This window comes from Oryzias latipes, chromosome 16, assembly GCF_053564925.1.
Source record: "Oryzias latipes strain Hd-rR chromosome 16, Olatipes_Hd-rR_3.1".
NCBI lineage: Eukaryota > Metazoa > Chordata > Actinopteri > Beloniformes > Adrianichthyidae > Oryzias > Oryzias latipes.
Genome location: NC_136252.1, coordinates 23,437,914 through 23,460,313, shown reverse-complemented (window position 1 = coordinate 23,460,313; position 22,400 = coordinate 23,437,914). Strand labels below are relative to the sequence as shown.

General features: G+C 41.5%; 1 protein-coding gene across 8 annotated transcripts; it reads left to right on the top strand.

The window, feature by feature from the left end:
• The first annotated feature begins 1,734 nt into the window (after positions 1-1,734).
• On the top strand, positions 1,735-22,274 carry chd4b (chromodomain helicase DNA binding protein 4b). 8 transcript variants are annotated; one of them, XM_023964429.2, is made up of 40 exons: positions 1,735-2,159; positions 2,417-2,618; positions 3,075-3,199; positions 5,023-5,268; positions 5,373-5,488; positions 5,584-5,683; positions 5,765-5,978; positions 6,096-6,217; positions 6,308-6,431; positions 6,585-6,757; positions 7,194-7,439; positions 7,653-7,856; positions 7,977-8,188; positions 8,374-8,505; positions 8,586-8,685; positions 8,775-8,966; positions 9,233-9,433; positions 9,560-9,697; positions 9,825-9,946; positions 10,041-10,214; positions 10,302-10,443; positions 10,529-10,778; positions 10,864-10,988; positions 11,703-11,795; positions 11,884-12,025; positions 12,212-12,381; positions 12,506-12,680; positions 13,705-13,791; positions 14,595-14,686; positions 14,812-14,945; positions 15,018-15,162; positions 15,266-15,422; positions 15,930-16,015; positions 16,123-16,351; positions 18,029-18,085; positions 18,217-18,381; positions 18,479-18,587; positions 18,971-19,103; positions 19,187-19,382; positions 21,144-22,274. In XM_023964429.2, the coding sequence occupies exons 2-40, from the start codon at positions 2,555-2,557 to the stop codon at positions 21,344-21,346; spliced, it is 5,895 nt and encodes a 1,964-aa protein (XP_023820197.1). In that variant the 5' UTR covers positions 1,735-2,159; positions 2,417-2,554; the 3' UTR covers positions 21,347-22,274. The 8 variants fall into 8 exon arrangements, with proteins under 8 accessions (XP_023820197.1, XP_078789647.1, XP_023820195.1 ...); XM_078933521.1 differs by having other exon boundaries at positions 12,506-12,692; positions 19,187-19,297; XM_023964427.2 differs by having other exon boundaries at positions 12,506-12,692.
• Positions 22,275-22,400: the final 126 nt, after the last annotated feature.

The window sequence follows — 22,400 nt, the reverse complement described above, 5'->3', positions numbered from 1 at the left end:
AGGGGGCAAAGGGAATGGATGACCCATGAATGTTATGGAAATATGGTGCTAGTTGAGGTGCTGCCTGCGGAAGGTGCAGAGAAAGCCATGCATGGAGGGAGCAGATAGTGCGAAAGAGGTGTTGGCAACACGTGACACCAGGATATGTGCACAAGCTTGCAAGCAAAGGGCATTAAAGCTGTAGCAACAGACTATAGTCAGACATTTGTTTTCAGCTTGTATGCTCATTTATTAGGACATTAGAGGCTTTTCAAATGTGGTAAAAGGTCTTGACCTCTGTGTTTCCAGCTTTCATATTTGTAAAAAAAACTAATAATATCTCATGACTAATTACCAAACCAGGGGAAACATGATTTTCTGACAGGTCGTAAAGCCCTGACCTTCAAAATAAGAGGTTGGTCCTTCCATAACTGCAGTTTTCAGCAATGGATTAAATGTGAACTAAGATCTTATGACATAAGAGATCTGATGATATTGATATAATAGAGGAAAACCCCAGTTCACATGCAACAGATGACTCTACAGAAGTCTTCTTTGTCTGTTGGTCGCATTGGTAACACATACAACAACAAAACATAACTGAAAGTGTGCCCAGTCAGCAGGAGCAGACTCATGATTTGACCATTTTTCCTATACGCAAGGGTTTGTCGAATGATCTTGCCAGATCCCAACAATATCGATGCAAAAGAAGCAGACAATATGCTATATATATATGTTCGTTTTGCGGTTGATAATCAATTAAATTCTTGTAAACATGTAAAAATTAAACACCAAAGCAGATAGCAAGTTGAATCATAAAGTAATCTTATTTCACGCCATGTGGCTGTTTTGTCATCCCTTCAAAAACAGGACATTTAGGAGCAGATCTGTGTATGAATGCATTTTAAATCTTTCACCCAACAGTAGACTGAAGTCCAGGGATACCTGTTATCATTCCTGCACCTACTGGGCAGAGAAAAGAGGTGACACGTTTGCAGATGTAAGACAGATATTTCAAACTAGCTGTTATAATAGAGACGTGAGGCCTTGGGGTACTTCAGGAATCCAAAATTGGGTGAAAAACTTTTCGCACTGGGCTTTAAAAAATGTTTTGGGGGTTCAACAGGTTCAGATGATTCAAATCAGATGTCAGACGACTAATTTGTGTTTGAATTTTTTGTGACTTTACTATTCCTAAACTGAAAAACTCAGACCAAATATTTGGATAACTCATGGTAATGTCATTTGTGATTTGTGTGAGCGTTTGGGATTGTTCTGATCCAAATGACACCGTTCTGCACTTTCTTCTTGCTCACCTGTTGGCCTTCAGTGTAACAGAAGGAGTCTTTGTAGTGAGCGAGGCAGACGGAGAGCAGTCCTCTGAGGCTGTGATAACACTGCTGTGACAGGAGGGCCGGCCTACTTTAGGGTCCTGTTACGCCGCCCTGCTCAGCAGGCCTCTTTGACCTCCACAGAGCAGTGCTGGCATGTCGTTTTACCTGTGTGAGGAGGAACACGCAGATTTCTGCCTGGATGGCATGGTGGTGCCCACACGCAGGTGGATGGGGGGTATGGCATGAACTGGACCCGGTCTCTCCCTTCTCTTTTTAGGTGTTGCATATTATGGGATGCATGCTGTCACTGGTATAGTATTATGGTCTGTCGGAGGGCAGGGAGGGGGGTGTCACCATGACAACAGCAGGGTTGCTAAGGGGAATGGGACTACTAGTGGAAAGGGGAAGGAGTGTGCATGCTATGAGTCTGCTGCATGCATGTCGAGCACTGGTAGTGTACGTGCGCGCGCGCGCGTGGTGGAGGGGGTGGGGGAAGGCTGAGTATTATGGTCTGTCCGTTGCGAGGTAACTATGCAGAGTCCTGTGTGAGTGTGGGAGGGGGGGCGGAATATTATGGGATGTCTGCCCCCTTTGTGTGTTTGTGAGGATGTTAGCTAAGATCTGGCTATAAGGCTTAGGGGAGAGAGGAGAGGGGGACCGAGCCGCGTGGTTTGGGTCATTTTTGTGTACCCCCCCCCCTCCAATAAATAATTAGAAATATCCGCCTATGGCTTCACTGACGAGCAGTCGGTGGCATCTCAAGCAGAGAACAGCCTGATTGTGATCAACTCCTGTGCGCAGAGAGAGCACACCTCGAACCGGGACTGCACTGTGACTGACTCTACAGTAAGTTTCCAACGCGAGAAGGTAGGGATTTGAACTTTTTCCTCTTACGCGCCGCTTTTGATCAAACACTGTGACTTTACTGTACATGTGTACAGTGTGTCGCACTTTGTTCACTCCCATGTAGGGATAGAAATGCAGGTATTAGAATTAAACTTGTTTGAATAGACAGGTGTACAGTTAGATGTTGCGCTGACAGCAATTAATTCAACATCTAAGCCGTTCTATTTATTTATTTATCTCTCTCCCCCCACCCCCAGCGCCCACTGCCCCCTCCCTTCCTGGACACCCCCGGTCCATTCTCCACGTCATTTTTCCCTCCTCCCTCGCCGACCGAGGAGCAAGGTTTACGAGGGATTAATTCGACCAGCAAGACACACATTTGAACGCCGGGAAAAATGTCGTGCAGCGAAGAGGACAGGGAAGACTTTGGACTCGATGATGAGAATTCACTTCTGCACGGTAGGCTTGAGAGGTTTTTTATTTATTTATTTCCCTCCCTCAAGAAGGTCCATCTCTCTGTAACTTGAGCTCGCCTCCAACCCAATGCTAACACTTAGCCGAGGCTAACCAGGAGTAGTCCGTCCACTCGCCATGACAGATTAGTTTGCTAACTTGGCGAGCAAGTGTCCATCCCCGCGCGTTTTATTTATTTATTTTGGTTTTAATCCATTCTCCCTCCATGGACCAGCCTCCTCGCAGGTGTGGGCGTGAACTGTCAAAGTTTTAAACGGCATAATAAGACGGGCAAGTTTTAACCTGTGCTGCTGTGTGCGCGCATGCGCGTGCACGGACATTTGCCAGCCGTGCCGGTGCGCGCGCGCGCGGTCCCCTGTTGTTTTTCCTCCCGCGCGGCCTGCAGCAGCAGCAGCAGCGGTGGCTGCCTGACCCTCACTAACGCATGTGTGGCTCCGGCAGATGAGGATGAGCCGGAAGATGCTGTGTCTGACGTAGAGGAGGTACCCAAGTCCAAGAAGAAGAAGAAAGCCAAGAAGAGCAGCCGAGAGAGTAGGAGCAGCAAGAGACAAAGACCCGTCCGAGAGGTCAGACTGGAATTTTCTTTTAAAATACTTTATCAGCTCCTGATGCATAGTTTCTAATTTCTAACATAGCCAGAAGGATTACATTTAAATGCAAAATGTCTGTTTTTTCTTCAAATTTGACTATTCAAATTGCATTTAACCCAAGATTTGTTTACATTCCTTCAGAATTTTTACTCATATGTTCTATTTTAACCATCTCCTTTTGCTTAGTAGTTGCTAAAATCCTTCTCTGTAGAGCCAGTTTCATGCTATTAATGCATCATTTACCACTCATGTCCCTTTATGAAGAGACAAGACCTAATTAATCTCTGAAATTCCCTTGTTCTAGAGAAATTTAAGTAATGCAGAAAAGGTGCATCAAACGTGCAAAAGACAATTTCAATTTTACACATTTGCAATATTTGGTTTGGTTTAGTTTATTTCAAACATTATAAAAACAACAACAGTTAAATCATCACACTTACTGAAATAGTCAGTCATTCAAGAGTCTCCGTAGAACTATGACAAGAAACCCACAATTTAAGTATATAGCATATATTATAATATTTGTTATTTTAACCACCTAAGGTAGTGCATTAATATAAGTTAAACTTATACATCATATACAGTCTGAACAGTGGGTGTCTGAGTTTGTAGATGCATACATCCTCTGCACAATGGATGTCATCTAAATCAACTTCCTGCTGTGAGTCCACTGGGCCTCCCAGGACAGACCTGGCCCTCCTCACTACTGATTTACTTAAAAATCACTAATTTACTCAAGTAAACGTATTTTACTTTCTCGTGAGAATGTTTTTTTTTTAAGTCGTTTAAACAAATTTAACAACACGTAACGTTTTATTTGCTAATTATGAAAATACAAAAGATTCCAGCTACAATCGCCAGAAAAAACCAAAGGAATTTACACAAGCGAGCGGCGGAAATTTTGAAAGTAAATGATTTTTCTTGTAAAAATTAAGAATTTCATTTAAAAAAACAACAACTCAGAATACATAACCATCGTCTGTGTAACCTGCACTGGAAGCGTGTGGTGCAAACCTGCGACATAGATTCATGGATTTAATGACCTCACTGCTCGTTTGCCATAAGGCTGCTTATAACCTGCAGCTGCAGCGCTGATGCTAACATGTCAATCACATGACAGCGACTTGATGCTTTCAGGCGTGTGGACAGCCTGCTGACCTTGAAGATGGTCGTTCGAGTCGAAATTAAGTGCAATTAAAGCAAAGTTCATATGGTTTTGATGTTGCTGGCTGATGAGTTGTTTAGAATGTAGCAGGACAAAAAACATGTGAGGAGGTAATAAAACCCTTTTGAAACTGGAGAATAAACATATTTTAATTCACAGTTTGTTTTCTAGACATGAAGACTCGCACACATGCTCATTATAATAAAGATGTATTTCAAATTAAATCTGAACGAGCAATATCACGCCACTGCATCAAATGCCTATATTGTGTAGTCAGATTATAAAGTCAAATTTGTTGTAAACATGACATTAAATGGATAACTTTTCAATAATTGCTCTTTATTTTGGATATTCTGTGTAAATTGTGTGTCCTTTATGCATGAAGCTGCTCTAATGGTCATGTCATGTAGATAATTTGCTTATTTATTTATTTTTTTTGTTGCTAAGATGTACTAAAACATGTTCTGTCATTGAGTGTCCTTTATATTTTGGGTTATAGTTTACAAAATTAACTATGAATGCCCTTTATGTGATGGTTGTACAGGGATTTTATAAACTGACTATCAAATAGAACGTGTAAAATCACCTTCATAGGAAACAATACGTCATCAGAAAATGGTTCTTTATCTTGTAGGAGTTGCCAGTCAGCTCCCCAGAGAACCTGATTGGAATTGATGTTGGAGAGGGGGATGCAGATGAGTTTGGTGTGCGGTCAGAGAGCGAAGGAAGTGATTATGCTCCTGGGAAGAAAAAAAAGAAACGCTCAAGCTCCGCCAAAGATAAGAAGAAAGGAGGCGGGCCCACGGAAAAAGGAGGTTCGAAAAGCAAACGCAAAAACCCGGAACCAGAAGACGACGACGACGATGAGGATGATTGCCAGGTGGGAGCTCATTAATGCAGATTAAATATTTTAGTTTTAGCAAGAAGCAAAAACGGACCCTTTTCCAGTTGCTATTTTTAAACTTCTCCCTCCTTGTGCTGCAGCCTAAAAGCTCCACGCAGCTGCTGGAAGCCTGGGGCATGAAAGACATTGACCATGTCTTTACTCAGGAAGACTACAACTCCCTCACCAACTACAAGGCCTTTAGCCAGTTTGTCAGGTGAAGAAAGACCTCTTGGATTTTTTCGAATTGCTTCGTCATCACAGATTTGCGCATGGATTCAATTATAACCTGCATCCTTTGTGTGCCACCAGGCCTTTAATTGCAGCAAAGAACCCAAAAATTGCTGTGTCCAAGATGATGACTTTAATGATGGCAAAGTGGCGAGAATTCAGCACAAATAACCCCCTGAAGGTATTAAAATGCTTAAATAACATTGTTCTTAACTCTAAATAATTGTAAAGGTTCTCAAATTGATGTTTTGTTCCTTTGTAGGGTTGTGCCACTGCTAATGTAGCTCTGGCAGCTGCCAACGTGGCTGCAACTGTGGAGAACATGGTGGTTTCAGGTACTGATGGGACAGAAAGCATTCCTGCGGCTCCTCCTGTTTCTACCTCTACTCCTACTGCTCCTGCTGCTCCGGCACCAGCTGCACCCGCAGCCGCACCCGCGCCTCCTCTTCGCAAAGCCAAGACTAAAGAGGGAAAAGGTACAAACGGCTGAATTTTTTAAGAGGAATGCCCAATTGTATTGTTACTTTAACTGTATGCATGCAAATTACAGTGTGCGGTTTTAAAATCTCGCTTGCATGGCTGTTACTCTGTAGGTCCAAATGCACGGAAGCGGTCCAAGCCTGCGCCCAAACCTCCTCCAAAACAGAAACCCAAAAAAGTGGCTCCTCTGAAAATCAAGCTAGGAGGCCTGAACAGCAAAAGGAAGCGCTCATCTGTAAGAAACAAGTCATGTTTATCTTTTTATTACATTTGATTTTAAAAAAGCGACTAAAGTCTATGTTTCCCTCTCTGTTTTCTCAATTAGAGCGATGAAGATGAGCCTGATAATGACAGCGACTTCGATGATGGGAATTATTCGGTGTCAGATGGCTCAAACCGCAGCAGTCGTCTGAAGAAGAAAGCAAAGAGTGCGAAGAAAAAGAAGAAAGGTACTGGGATGCTGGATGGTTGCAATACAATGAAACAAAGAACATTTCACGCCAGATTAAGAAACGGGCACCGCAATGAAGGCCAAAGTTGACAATCTAATGAATTCTTGCACTTCTGACAAATGCTGTCCTGTAAATCTCTCGTTTCTGCAGTGGAGACAGAAGATGGTGATGGATACGAGACTGACCACCAGGACTACTGCGAGGTGTGCCAGCAGGGAGGGGAGATCATTTTGTGTGACACCTGCCCTAGAGCGTATCACATGGTCTGTCTGGACCCGGACATGGAAAAGGCACCAGAGGGCAAGTGGAGCTGTCCACACTGTGTAAGTGCAGAAAAGTGCAGAAATCTTGCAGGGTTCTCTCCATTATTGTGGAATTGGGGAATGAGGAGTTTCAGACCAAACGAACTATGAAGATAATTTGAAGAAAAATACATTTTTGTTTCCGTTGAATTAAGTTCTTGTTTTTTTTCTTCCTTTGTTCTCTGTGAACACACATCTATGCACACACCCCTGTTGCTCCATTCATCCACTGTTATTCTTCACCACACGTCTGACCCCCCTCTATTGTCTACATCTTCTTGTCCCTCCACTCCTTCCTTCTGACATAAAAATACGCACACCCCACCCCCTCCCTTCACTCTTCAACCCCCCCCCCCCTTTTTTTTTTTCTTCTTTCTGCATTCCTTCCCTGTCCATCTGCTCCCCCACCCACCCACCCCACATACACGCCTCCTCCCGTCTGTGATTCTGCCTCCAGGAGAAGGAGGGGATCCAGTGGGAAGCAAGGGACGATTTGTCTGATGCCGAAGGGGAGGATGATGATGACAGGAGGGATGAAGGGCTGGAGGAGGAAGACGATCACCACATCGAGTTTTGCCGTGTGTGTAAGGATGGGGGAGAGCTGCTCTGCTGTGACACCTGCCCCTCCTCCTACCACATCCACTGCCTCAATCCTCCTCTTCCTGAGATCCCCAACGGAGAATGGATCTGCCCCCGCTGCAAGGTGAGTCCCGTGCCCTGGCACATCCTCACGTGGGTGTGCACGTGGACTGCAGATTTCTTTTTATACCTGCGACATTTTTTGTCTTTATCTGTACAGTTTTAGATCAATCTTGACAGTTATGCTTGTTTTATTTTGAAAATATAACTTAACATTTTAGTGTCATGCTGCTTTTCAAAACAAAGGTCTCATGAAATTTGTGTTTATTTATAACAGTGTCCACCGATGAAAGGTAAAGTGCAGAGGGTTATAACCTGGCGCTGGGGTGACCCCCCGCCCCCCACACCTGTCCCACGGCCTCCTGACCTGCCTGCGGATGCCCCTGATCCTCATCCTCTAATGGGCCGCAGAGAGAGGGAGTTCTTTGTGAAGTGGTGTAATATGTCCTACTGGCACTGCTCCTGGGTGAAGGAGCTGCAGGTATGTTATTATTATTATTATTATTTTATTTTATTATATTATTTTTTACCCATCACCCTTTGCTTTGATATTTGTAACCAACCATCAAGTTACCTAACAGCCTCTTGCTGTTCTCTACAGTTGGAGTTGAACTGCCAGGTGATGTTCCGCAACTACCAGAGGAAGACCGACATGGATGAACCGCCCCCTGTGGACTTTGGAGGGGAGGGGGATGATGACAAAAGCACCAAAAGGAAGAACAAAGATCCTCTCTTTGTCCACATGGAGGAAGAGTTTGGTCGTTTTGGAGTTAAGTTGGAGTGGTTGATGATTCACCGTGTCCTTAACCACAGGTAAGGAACATTAGGGACTAAGCGTTTACAAAGTAAAAATAAATGGGAACTTGAGTGGGATCTTCCGATCAGATGTCGACTGCTCTACCTCAGCACCATAGCCGCCCCAATTATAGTTTGTTTCTAAAATGTTTTGCACTGAAATTGTACCAAAGAAAAATAAATAAGATATTTTTTTATGTTAGCGTTGATAAGAAGAACAACGTCCATTATCTCATCAAGTGGAGAGATCTGCCATATGACCAGTCAACCTGGGAAAGTGAAGACATGGACATTCCTGAGTATGATCCCTACAAACAGACATACTGGAATCATAGGTACGAAGAAGGTTTCATTTCACTTATCTTAAAGTATTCAAAACCTTCAAAGTAAACATTTTTCTTTCTTGTTTTGTTAGAGAGCTGATGATGGGCGAAGAGGGCAGACCTGTCAAAAAACTCAAAAAGCAAGTCAAGGTGAAAAAAGCAGAACGTCCTCCAGCAAATCCAATTGTGGATGTAAGTTTTGGAAGAAAATATTTCTTTAGTATTTAGTATTTTCATGCAGGAATATAGCATTTACAAGAGTCCGTTTTCCTCCCTACCAGCCGACCATCAAGTTTGACCGTCAGCCCGAGTATTTGGACAGTACCGGTGGAACGCTACACCCTTACCAGCTAGAAGGGTTGAATTGGCTGCGGTTTTCCTGGGCTCAGGCCACAGATACCATCCTGGCTGATGAGATGGGTTTAGGCAAAACTGTTCAGACGGCCGTTTTCCTCTACTCCTTGTATAAAGAGGTGTGCATTTGTTGTTGAGCTTTATGGGGGCCCTTAGTTAACCGTATTATTTTTTTATTCTGACGCTTTGTCCAGTCGGTCCTGCACTGTCATTCCGTACAAGTGTTGAAGGTTTGCGACATGTGACATAAACAAATTTTGTCCAACGAAGGGGAGGGGTTCAAAGAAAAGAGCCTTATCCTAAAGGCAGGACAAGACAAGTTATTTCTGTTCACTTGCGTGCTGTGCAACATATCTAACAGTGAATTGTCTTCCACCGGATGCAGGGTCATTCCAAAGGTCCCTTCCTGGTCAGCGCTCCTCTCTCCACCATCATTAACTGGGAAAGAGAGTTTGAAATGTGGGCACCTGACATGTATGTGGTTACCTATGTGGGTGACAAAGACAGCAGGGCTGTAATCAGAGAGAACGAGTTCTCCTTTGAAGGAAACGCCATCAGGGGAGGGAAAAAAGCTTCAAAGATGAAGGTAGGTCTAGCAGCTGTTTGGCAGATTGTTAAATGTGTAAATTCAGATCAGGGAACTTAAAACACAGGATCGTATGATTAAAAAATGTCTTGAAGCTGGTTTGACTGTGTTTCCAAACCTTTACAGAAAGATTCTCCAGTTAAGTTCCACGTTTTGCTGACATCCTACGAGTTGATCACTATTGACCAGGCTGTGTTGGGCTCCATTGAATGGGCTTGTCTAGTTGTGGATGAGGCTCACAGACTCAAGAACAACCAGTCGAAGGTAAATCTAAAATCACTTTTCATGATTGCAGTGCTTTGATGAAACATGCAGCAGTGAAAGTATAACATGAACTCCTTTGTGCTACTTAATGTTTTTTTTTTTTTTTTTCATTTTCTGACTGTTCTAGTTCTTCCGATTGTTAAATAACTACTCACTTCAGCACAAGCTGCTACTGACGGGAACTCCTCTTCAGAACAACCTGGAAGAGCTTTTCCACTTGCTGAACTTCTTGACCCCGGAAAGATTCAAGTCAGCGCCTCTTTATGTTTGTCACAGTGCAAAGAGTTGTTTTTCTTAAAAAGGCCACAGTGAAAATCTTACCACATTTCTTTTTGTTTTGCAGTAACTTAGAAGGTTTCTTGGAGGAATTTGCAGACATTGCTAAAGAAGACCAGATCAAGAAACTCCACGACATGCTTGGACCACATATGCTCAGGAGGCTAAAGGCCGATGTATTCAAACACATGCCTTCAAAGACGGAGTTGATTGTTCGAGTGGAGCTTAGCCCCATGCAGAAGTGAGTCCAAATGCACACCACCATAAATTTAATACGCTCTCTCTTTGTCCAATCATTATGATCCTCATCTGTCTTTTTGTTACCCAGAAAATACTACAAGTTTATTCTAACACGCAACTTTGAGGCCCTGAACACTCGAGGAGGTGGAAACCAAGTCTCTCTGCTTAACGTCGTCATGGACCTCAAAAAGTGCTGCAATCACCCCTACCTCTTTCCAGCAGCTGCCACAGTGGGCTTTTGTTTTATAGTCTTATCTTGGAGTTATTTCCATCTTGGCACTGCAGCTTCGTCATGCAGTCCCTCTCTGTTTTCAGGAAGCACCAAAACTCCCAAATGGCATGTATGAAGGCGCTGCTCTAACCAAGGCTTCAGGCAAGCTCATGCTGCTTCAGAAGATGATGAAGAAGCTGAAGGAAGGAGGCCACAGAGTCTTGGTTTTCTCCCAAATGACCAAAATGCTCGACTTGCTTGAAGACTTCCTGGAGAATGAGGGATACAAATACGAGAGGATAGATGGAGGAGTCACTGGAAACATGAGACAGGAGGCCATCGACCGCTTTAACGGTGAGCATTCATTCTCAATGTTTTTCTCATTGGACAAAAAGGCTGCTGGCTTTCCTGACGTGAAGTCTGCTTGTTCTCCCGACAGCTCCTGGTGCTCAGCAGTTTGCCTTCCTCCTGTCAACCAGAGCTGGTGGTTTAGGTATTAACCTTGCCTCTGCTGACACCGTCATCATCTATGACTCTGACTGGAACCCTCACAATGACATCCAAGTATGTCTGAGGTGGAACCTCATCGACTACGTTAGGGCTGGGCGATATGACCAAAAAAGAAAATCTCACATTTTTTTCCGCACCAAATTCTATTTCTGATTTTAATTAATTTTTTTTCCTCCCTCCTTTTCCTTTCTTTTAACAAAAAAATTACAAATGACAGAACATATTTAACAAAAACGGTTTCATTTTAACATGTCCTTTGAAAAATTGTTTCGAACAGATCGATTAAAAGTAAAAATGTTTGTAGAACAATGCAGCAGTTATGCGCTACCACTAGCTGGAGCCTCTCATGGAGAGGGACACCACACACACACGCCCTATTACCTCTGTTTCAGGTGTTGAAACAAGTTCCTCGTACTCCCACTTTTGGTAGCTGCAACCTTCAGTCACATTTTGCAGTGTGTGGTTTGATGCTCCAACTTTGAAGTCAAAACCCCCCTTTTCATACCGTGTGCGCTTGTGTGGCCCGCAGAATAAACTCCAATTTGTGGCTGTTTTTCATGTCTGCTCGTTGCAATAAACGGGCGGACTGACCTGAAAATGTACAACAGAAGCCTAATAAAGTAAATTGCTTTATTGATTTTCCCCCAAACAAATCTTCCAAAACGACAAATTCAAATTAATGGATAAAATCGGTTTATCGCCCAGCCCTAACTCCATCAGGATGTGTGTTTTTTGGGCCTGTGGTTGATCATGTTCCATGTTCTGTAGGCATTCAGCAGAGCTCACCGTATTGGACAGAACAGGAAAGTGATGATTTATCGTTTTGTTACCAAAGCTTCTGTTGAAGAAAGGATTACACAGGTCTGTCAAGGGGAACTCTCCCAACTACAATTATTACATGTTTTCAATTCTTGTAATCATCAGCTCATCTGTTTTTTCCTCATATTAGGTGGCAAAGAAGAAGATGATGCTCACTCATCTCGTAGTGAGACCCGGTCTTGGATCCAAGACAGGATCCATGTCAAAGCAGGAACTTGATGATATTCTGAAGTTTGGTACTGAAGAACTTTTCAAGGATGAGATTGGAGATGGTGAGAAAACCATAATTCTCCATGAGGCTCATCTCACAGAATTCCTTTATGATTCTGCTTTGAAGACAAATGTTCAGTCTCCACATTTATGTGAATTAAAAAAATATATAAATCCCACTGTGCTTTCAATGGAAGGTGTTTCCATTGAATCTACATTATGTTATTCTTTTCTTCTTTTGCCTTAAGGGGACAACAAAGAGGACGACAGCAGTGTGATCCACTACGATGACCAGGCAATTTCCCGTTTGCTGGACCGGAACCAGGATGCCACAGACGACACTGAGATCCAGAGCATGAACGAGTACCTCAGCTCCTTCAAGGTGGCTCAGTATGTGGTCAAAGATGAGGACGACGAGGTACATTTTCTATGCATGATGGTGTCTTACTCCTGAACAGCATTTAACCCTTTTGACAACTAATGGGCGTTTACAGAACCGTTCTTAAGAGCTATAAGTAAATTAAATGCTTTCCTTTGAGGAGGATGAGGTGGAAAGGGAAGTGATCAAGCAAGAGGAGAGTGTCGATCCGGACTACTGGGAGAAGCTGCTGCGGCATCACTATGAGCAGCAACAGGAAGACCTCGCCCGTAACCTGGGCAAAGGCAAACGAACTCGAAAACCGGTCAACTACAATGACGGTTCGCAGGAGGACCGAGGTATTAGACAGGGTACAGAACATAATGCAACCTCTTTTTGTGTGTGCGTGTGTGTTGTGTGCTGTTGGTGACTTGTGTTGATGTTGTTTTTGGTGTTAAATGTATTAGACATTGTAGCCTTGCTGTTTTAGAAGGTTAGTTTATTTTTATTTTTTAAGCTTTTATTTCTTTAAAAAATTAATTGCCAGGAAGTAATTAAGTAAGTAATTTATTTTGTAGTCATTTATAAATAAAGTGCTGATATCCAAAATTAGTTTGATATTTTGTCCATAAATAGCTGAAACAATAAGTAGTTTTTAGCTTAACCTGCTAGTGTCAATTTCATTTGTATTTATTGATTGGCAAAACTTTCCAGCTTTACAATTCAGATGTGAATTTTGACAAAACTTAGTATATATCATATATATTTATATATATACCATCAATGTTTTGGTGCTCCTACTCTTATTTCATGAAGCACACAAACAGAAGTTGAGGTAGGAAACAGCCAACATTTTACTCAAATGAATAATCACAAGCTGTTCTGCTTTTAAAGTAGGACCTTTATACAAAAGAATAAGCAGAATTTAACAAGTTTCAAGCTAATTTGTTTGTTTAATTCTCCTCCCTAATCTGCTGTACTAATCAATGGCAGGAAATAGAATATAAAACTTAAATAAATGTGCTGTTAAAAAAGCACACGGTTCCTCTATTTCGTCTGCAAATCAACAATGTGGTCCTGTTTACGTATTACTCCCCACTTTTATTATTTATTCTAAATGCAGAAATGTCAAATGCAGTCTGCAATTCCGTCTTCTGCATTTATTTCAATTAAAAAAACTAAGTTCTAAAAATGAAAAAAACAAAACAAAATATCTGTAAGGAAAGGAAATTTCAATTTAAGAAATTTTATCTGAGCTATTTTTTCAGGAAATACCTGCTAGCAAGTAGAAATTATTATTAACCAGATTGTGTAGTATGTCCATCCCAAACGGCTTTTTGTCATACTTTTAAAAAAATAAATATTATTTTTCTCTCTATTTAGACTGGCAAGAGGACCAGTCGGATAACCAGTCGGACTACTCTGTGGCCTCAGAGGAGGGTGACGAAGACTTTGATGAGCGCAGTGAAGGTGAAGCTCACTTAGCTGGCTGATTCTGCTGAATGATGTTGGTGTTGAAGTTCTTCAGGCTTCATTTAAAAAACGAATCAAAGCCTTTATGTTAAACAAAGGCTGTCCAGTTTAAGCTCATTAATAACCAGCCATCCAACCGCCCCTGCAGATGTTTGCTCAGATTCAGACGACAGCTACGATGTCCTCATCGACAACTTCAACAACAACTTACGAAACAGGACATGTCCTTGCATCGTGTGCTTAGACCGTAGAAAGGCGAGAAAAGAAAGAAAGACGAGGAAAAGAAGAAAAGGGAAAGCTCAAAGGGAAAAATGAAATCATCAGTTCCTTTCCAGCCAAAATGCTTTCAACTTGTCCTAATATAGACTGTTAAGTTTTTGTTTGTTTGTTCCAAAACAGTTGTTTATTTTTTTAAAGCGATTCTCAGTAATTAATTATTGAACCTGACATGTTAATAGTGTGCAGTAGGACATCTGTATAAATCCAGTCTTTGTATTTTTGTGACATTATGGCTCTGTTCAAATAAATATAACTCTGCAGTGCCTTGGCTTTGCACTGACTCTGAAAGCAGTACCCGTCCTAAGAAAAGGCTTAAGTAGAAGTGAGGAGAATTGTTAGAGGGACAGCTTCAGCAGGACCAGCGGTGAGCCGTAAGTGAAACATCTGCTGGACAAACACAAGCCCACGATCATTCACCATCATTCAGTTTTTAACTCTTCTCCTACAGCTCTGATGAGTTCCTGTCTCTTGGAATTGGTGGTTTGTTTTTCTGTGAGGTGACCGTGTTTTCTTCTGAACAGCCAACGCCCGCAGACCAAACCGCAAAGGGCTGAGGAACGACAGGGACAAACCTCTGCCTCCACTCCTGGCCAGGGTTGGTGGGAACATTGAGGTGAGCTTCTGCTAAAACTCCCAAACCTTTAGCCTCTGATCTCTTCTTCTCTTCCTTCACGGAGGGTTTTGGGTTTTGGTGTAAAATGTATAGAGAAATGTTTGAGATAGTTTTTCGTTGGTTAGGTTTTGGGCTTTAATGCACGGCAGAGGAAGGCGTTCCTGAACGCAGTAATGCGTTATGGGATGCCGCCCCAGGATGCGTTCACAAACCAGTGGCTGGTCAGGGACCTGCGTGGAAAATCAGAGAAAGAGTTTAAGTCAGTATCTCGAAGATTTCAGACTTTTTGAATTTAAAATAGTCTGTGACTATAAGAAAATCTTCCCTGCAGGGCCTACGTTTCTCTTTTTATGCGACACCTTTGCGAGCCAGGAGCAGACGGAGCGGAGACTTTTGCGGATGGCGTTCCTCGAGAGGGTTTGTCAAGGCAACACGTGCTTACTCGTATCGGTGTGATGTCACTCATAAGGAAAAAGGTACATTTTCCCCCTGTGGCTCCATAACTCTCCATAATGCTGTGTGTGGATGTTTTAAAATACTTCAGAAACATTGAGACGAGGACGGATGTGTTGTGAACAGGTGCAGGAGTTTGAACACGTGAACGGTCAGTGGTCCATGCCCTGGATGGCAGAGCTGGAGGAAAACAAAAGGGCTGCTGCTTTGGCTGCAGGTGAAGACCCGAAAACTCCTTCCAGTGGGACCCCTGCAGACACCCAGCCAAACACACCTATCCCAGGTAAACAGGCATTTTTCACACCTCTGATTTATCCCATACTTCACAATCTCATGCACATCTGAAGCAGAAGGAGTATTAAAAAAAGGGCTCTGGACTAATTTGTTTTAAGTTGACAATATTTATCCAATTGCGGAACCCTCTTGGATTTAGAGGGGAAACAACTTCAATTTAAAAAATATATAAAAATCTAAAGCCAGATGGATGAATCAATCCTGGATGATTGAATCAATCAGTTTTGACTTCTACACCACATTATTTTTATTAAAGGAACTTGAATTTAAGAATTAAATGTAAATTTTTGATATACTGTACTGATTTTATTCCAATGAAAGCGTTTTTGGTTAAACAAAATGACTTGACTTGCACCCTCTTGTGGATGCCTCAAGAATTCTTTTTTTTCTTCGGTAAATCCACTTGGTTTTTATTCAAAGTTGTTAAAAGGGGATGTTAGGAAAAACAACCATGCAGAGTTTAACCCCTTGTGCAACATTTGGCTTTTTTTCACAGAGGATTTGTCTAAATCGGAGGACAAAGACGACGTTAAGAGAGATGGAGAAGATTTCAAAGCTCCTAAGAAGGGAGAAGATCCAGATGTAAATGTGATTCTTTTACACATTCACATTCACAACTGTTGTTCTGAAAGCAGCCACTGCAGTAAATAGGGTCTTTACTCATTTGGCGTTGAATGCCTCTTGTGTAGATCATCGAGATCCCAGATGAGTCTGAGAAGTCTCCTGCCCTCGAAAAGAAGGAAGACTTTGCTACCAGCAAGGAAGAGAAGGAGGAAGAGGATGAAGGAAAGGAGATGGAAGCAGAAGACATGAGCTTAAAGAAAGAAGAGAGGTCCGCCACAGAAAAAGACCCTTCTGCTAAGGTTAAGATTGAAAGTTCAGAAGCAAAAATGGATTCAGAAGAGGACAAGTCTAAAGGTGAGTCAAATGAGAGCTCTACGCTTCCATTCATAAGCCTTTCAGGGTTGTTGAAGAGTATAACAACAGCATATTTTTTGCATGGATTTACTAAATTTCACAGGCAAGTAGAAAACACAAGAAATAAATTCATGTTCATTTCTTTAGTGATTATGCAGCTTTAAACATCAACCTTCAAAACAAAACAGTCTGTTTAAAAAAGATGTTTTTCTACGTTCTTACAATTAACTTTTTTTGCCATGCTATTCTTTAGCCTTTTATTGTAAACCATATCCATGTAAATGATAATAAATTACCTTTGGCAAACAAAGGAACAATTACAATTAAATATGAGTTATTTACACCAATATCCAACCCGGAAGTAAAACGCCTGGATCTCTGAGGCACCACCTTGGGCGCCACCCATTTCATGACGTAGACCTAAAGTCGGCTTCTGCAGTGTCTGCTTCTTCGCCCACAAAAACAAACAACATCCAAACTTGCGCAACAATGAATGTGCATATTGTGCGTTAAAAACGAAAGCGTTTTTGCCAAACACCACTAGCTCCGTGGAGAAAGTTGTTGTTTGTGTTAGGCTGGGGGCAGTGCTGCCAGCACAGACTCTTCCTGGAAGGGCCGGTTCCTCACTTGTCTGCGACACATATATTTTATATTTTGGATAAACGATCTGCATTTGCAATGTTGATTTCTAAAAGTTATTTTTTCCATAATAATTTAAGTAATTCATCTTTGTCATGTGCTTTATTGATACTTCAGGATTCTTAATTCTGTCTGATAAAAGCTAAAATCATGTAATAAAATGGTTACGGTATAACGGGGTGGGATTATATACGTTCGCTTCCTTCCACTCCCTTTCAAGCAATATTAGTTAATAAGTCTAAGTATCCTAAGTTTGATTCGTCATCGTATGAGTGGATAACTGATGATTGTATTGTTGTTGTGTATTATTCTTATTTGATTGCTTGAAATAAACTATTTCAAATCAAAATCAAATCAAACCATGTGAGAACCCACTCGTTTTCATGGGTTGGGAGGGGCTGGTGTTTAGAGAGCAGGTTTCCATTGGAACATTCAGAAATGCACAAACGGCTAAAAATGCAGCTTTGGGGTTTCTTTTCGTGAGGAATGAATATTATAAAACACTCAAAAGCTCAAAAAATGGATTTAGCAAAGTACAAGCCCTTTAAATATATATATTTTTAAACTTTTCCTACGCCTTTAGCTAAATATGTACCCTTGGAATTCACTTTTTATAATCTGTGTTAAGTCTGTTAACGTGTAAAGAAGCTTTTGGAAATGTAAAATATTTCCTTTTAAAGACTAAAAGTAAAGAGCATATATAAAAACACAAGTTTAGGCTTTTCTATGGAGTTATTATAAAAAATGCTGTTTTAGTTTAGGCCCTAAAGTGGATCTACTGCAGGAACGCCTCAAATCCTACTTTTAAATTTTACCTAAACTGTTTTCTTTGTAACCTTATCATGAAAACATATGACTCTATAGCAGTCAGCAGTTTGCTTGTTTTTTTTTTATGGATGTTAGGCAGAAAATTGTTCCAGATTGTCTTCTTTTATAAATATGAAATATAACATTTTGTTTCAGTAATTCTTTGTCAGGTAAAAAAAATAAGTCAGACTTGCATTAACTTCCTCACTTTTAACTCTGCTTCCCTTTTAGCCGATGAGGGTAAAGATGAGAAGATGGACACTTCTTCCACTGCAGAGGAGAAAAAAGGTTCATGCAGAGAAATGCATTAGAAAAAAACCCTTTACATATCTTATCAATACTATCAGTATTGATTAATATTGGTCACCTCTTGGGAATATTGTCATTGGTGTCTAATATTTCGTAACTTTTTCCTGCAGAACAACAAGAGGAGAAGGACGGGGGGAAAGTGGAGGAGCCTGGAAAACTGCAGAACGGAGAGAACACCAAAGACGGAGGAGCAGCTGCACTGAACATTAGTGAAGAGAAGAAAAAAGCCACAAAGCAGAGATTCATGTTCAACATAGCTGACGGGGGGTTCACAGGTGGACAAACGCTCTTCCTCTTTCACTTTCTTTTTGTCCTTTTTCATTTCCGCCTGGTTTGATCTTTTTTTTTCTTTCTGTTTTTTTTGTTCCACAGAGCTTCACTCCCTGTGGCAGAATGAAGAAAGGGCTGCAACTGTCACCAAGAAGACTTACGAAATTTGGCACCGTCGCCATGACTACTGGCTTTTGGCTGGAATCATACAGTATCCTTTGATAGAGTGCCTGAATCTAATTGGTAACTTCTTCCCCCTCAATATTTTATTAATCTTTAGCAAAGTATGACAAAACATTATTTTAACATTTGATAGACTTCAGGTCTCTCAACAGAAACCTGCAGTGATTGAAATATCAATAGACCACCTATCAAGAGGCTAAAACATCCTAACTGAATTCTAGCTGTATTGAAAAATTAAGAAGTTGAAAAACTTTCCTTTATTTTATGAATATACATGAAAATATGTCTGCAATGGATTGAATATTAATCCCTAAAACCAACTCTACAGTGTAGCTAATCTGTACAATAAATCACTTTAATGACATGCAGATTATAGAACAAGGGAGGGTTTCTTGACTTTGCATCTCACAGACATGGCTACGCTCGATGGCAGGATGTTCAGAATGATGTGCGGTTCGCCATCATTAACGAGCCCTTCAAAGGAGAGATGAGCAGAGGGAACTTCCTGGAGATCAAGAACAAGTTCCTGGCTCGGAGGTTCAAGGTAAAACTGGCACGTCCTAACGAATTTCTCGGCCGTTCTTTGTCACGACTTACTGGTCGTTTTTTTTTCTCCCCCTCCTGAAGTTATTGGAGCAGGCGCTAGTCATCGAGGAGCAGTTGCGCAGGGCGGCATACCTGAACATGACAGAGGACCCGGCCCATCCCTCCATGGCCCTCAACACTCGCTTCAGTGAGGTAGAGTGTCTCGCCGAGTCCCATCAGCACCTCAGCAAGGAGTCCATGTCTGGAAACAAGCCTGCCAATGCAGTGCTTCATAAAGGTAAAGGACAGATAAAGGCTAACATTAAAAAATCAAAAATGCATCAGTGGCGTACATGCAGACTGTGCAGGAGAGGAAATGCTCCTCAAGAAAGCTGGTGTTAGACCAAGCTGGAAAATATCTTAGGTGATGTCAGCTGCAACAAAGCAGTTGACTATTTTACTCCAAGCTCCACTTGTTGACGTTCTTTCGAGGTGTATGCAATCGATGTAATTCCAGTGGATTCAGAAGCGGGGAAAGGCAACCTTCCGCTGATATGCAACACTGTACAGCGGTGAAGGGCTTATGCACACCTGCACCGTTATGCATCACTTGATGTTAGTAATGTGTTGCATTATCGGGCAAAGCCGATGCATCAGCTGATTCACATTGATAGCGTGAACTGTCGAAGACTCATGGTTTGTCAAAAAGTGTGTGTTATTTAGATGTTGCCATTGACATCTCTAGTGTTAAAGGGTTAAAATAGTTTTTCTATGTTTAGGGATTTAAGGATTTTAGTTGTAGATCAACAATTCACACTGATTTCTCTTATAGATTTTGTAGGGATAATCGTGCTACATGAAATTTGGTGCAACCTGTGATATTTAACATTATTAAGTTGCTTCTATTTGAATTAAAAAATAAACCTTTTTATGGTTTCATTACTTAAGCATCACTTAAGATTCTGGAATGTCAACACAATCTGAAAATGTCAATAGACAGGGATCATTTCAATATATTTGAGTTACATTGCAAAATTGAGGTCTTTGCTGTAACACGGGTCTTTTGGGATGTATTGTGGGTAGAAACTAGCAACAATTTCACAAATTTTTCAATGAAGTAGATGCAAATCTGCTCCACCTATTGATAAAAGGGGAAGTTGAAAAGGGAATCTTTTACATTAAAAAAGTGGTGTCTGTGGCGACAAACCTTTTATAGAGCTTCACAAACGATGTCGTTTTTTCATGTTCTATCATTTTCATTTATTTGCTGGTACACTGCAAATTTAAGCATTTAAAATGAAAATAATAAATAATTACTTTATTTAGTTTATTAATTCATTGAAAAACAATGGAGGAATGCAGGTTCATGTGAAACGTCTTTCTGAAAAAAACTGAGTCCCACTCCAATTATCCTTTGATCTATTCTAAAAACGTTTTAGGCAAAATCTAAAAGCTGTGTTGTTTTCCATGACATAGTTTCTGCAAAGCGGCAATAGTTCATTAGTAATTCACCTCTGAGTTGTGGGCAGGACTGTTGGTGTGGAATGAGCCTGCCTTCATTTCGCTTCATCATGTTGTTTACAATCTCTACCGCTAGCTTTCAGACCCTCACAACCCCAAACTAACATTAGTGGTGTCATACGTGTCAAATGTGTCAAATAGAATAGAATGCCTTTATTGACACTGTCCACTTGGACAATGAAATTGGAGTGGTCTCAGTTTCAGTGCAAAAAGAAAATCTAACAAGGTAAAGGTAAAGATTTTCTTTGGAGTGGGTCTTTGAAGTCGTGGTGGGAAATGACAGGTGGAGGCTCCACGTAGACAGGAATTCAAACTTTTATGTACATACGGACATGACAGTGATGCACAAGTGCTGTGTATTTAGCTTTGAACTAGTTAAACAATTCTAACAGATGAAGTTAAAGGTTTTTTTTAAACTGCTGAAACAAACGTTTTACAGCAGGAAAAGTCAAGAAATGTAAATGTGTAAATATTGATTAGATTAAACTAGATTGGTATATAAAACACAATTTTGGTTTATGTGATGCTGTGTCTCCAGTTCTCAAACAGCTCGAGGAACTGCTCAGTGACATGAAGGCCGATGTCACTCGTCTCCCAGCAACCATCGCCAGGATACCTCCGGTGGCCGTGAGGCTGCAGATGTCTGAGAGGAACATCCTCAGCCGGCTGGCCAGCCGGGGTCCTGAGGTCACAGCTCAGAATCCGTCACAGACTTCCCAGCAGATGCAGGTCCCTCGTTGAAAAACCTCTCCTCTGAAAGTAGTTTCTCCCACCTCACCGTCATGTAGCAGATGTTCTCCCCTCAACCACCACCAACCACAAAGCTGGGTTAGTCTGTCTCACTCTGCGTCGTCGTCTCCCCCCCCCCCCCCCCCCCCCACGCCTGGAAGAGCTTCAGCTGCTTGGCTGGACTTGACCTGTGTGTGATACTGGGAGTGAACGGAAGCATAACGTCATTCTGTGTTGCCTAGTCGAGCGCTTTTCCTTTATCTGGAAACGGATTCAAATGAGCTGCCGGCCAGACTGACAGCAGGGTCAAATGTGTGTCACATGTGAATACTTAGGCAGAGGATTGACTGGAACAGAAGCAGCACGCGGGGAGTTCACTGATGCTTTTTAGTAACTTTGGGGTCGTTTTAAGAGTACAGGGGTTTGTATCATGCTTTTTTTCCCCCGTAGGAGCTTGTGAAATGATCAGTTAGGAGTTCTTTAAGTCTATTGTTTCACGCCAGAATGCGTGTGTCGAGAGGAAGCGCTTGTTGATGTATTAAACATGACATATTGATGTGCATCTCTACTGCAGAACGGCCGCTCACAGAGACTGTTACTGTCCCTTTTGCATCAGCCCGTCTGTCTGATCTGTCATTTCTTCCTGTGTTTGTACTCCATCCATCCTGCTATCAGGTGGCTCCATCTGGGATCAGCGCATTGTGCACCCAAACTACACCTTGACATTCCTAATTTGTTTCCTGAAATCGAAACAGAATAGGTCCACAGCTTTTAGGTACATGGGACGAGTTTGAAGAATTATATCTTGAGTTTTTTTTTTTCTCATTGTCTGTTATGTTGTTTTACATTAATAATTATTATTATTATTGTTATCACTTTGTTGTTTTTATTGTTGCTGTTTGTTTTTAAGGACTGCAATAAAAGGTCAACAAGTTCTCAATCCCTTGTATTTTTATTTTAGACAGGACAGGATTTTTATGTACATGTGGGTTTCAAATAAAGAAAAAAAACTATTTTTATTTCTATTTTTGTACATTTGTAAATTCAAGCACAGCCCGGACATGTT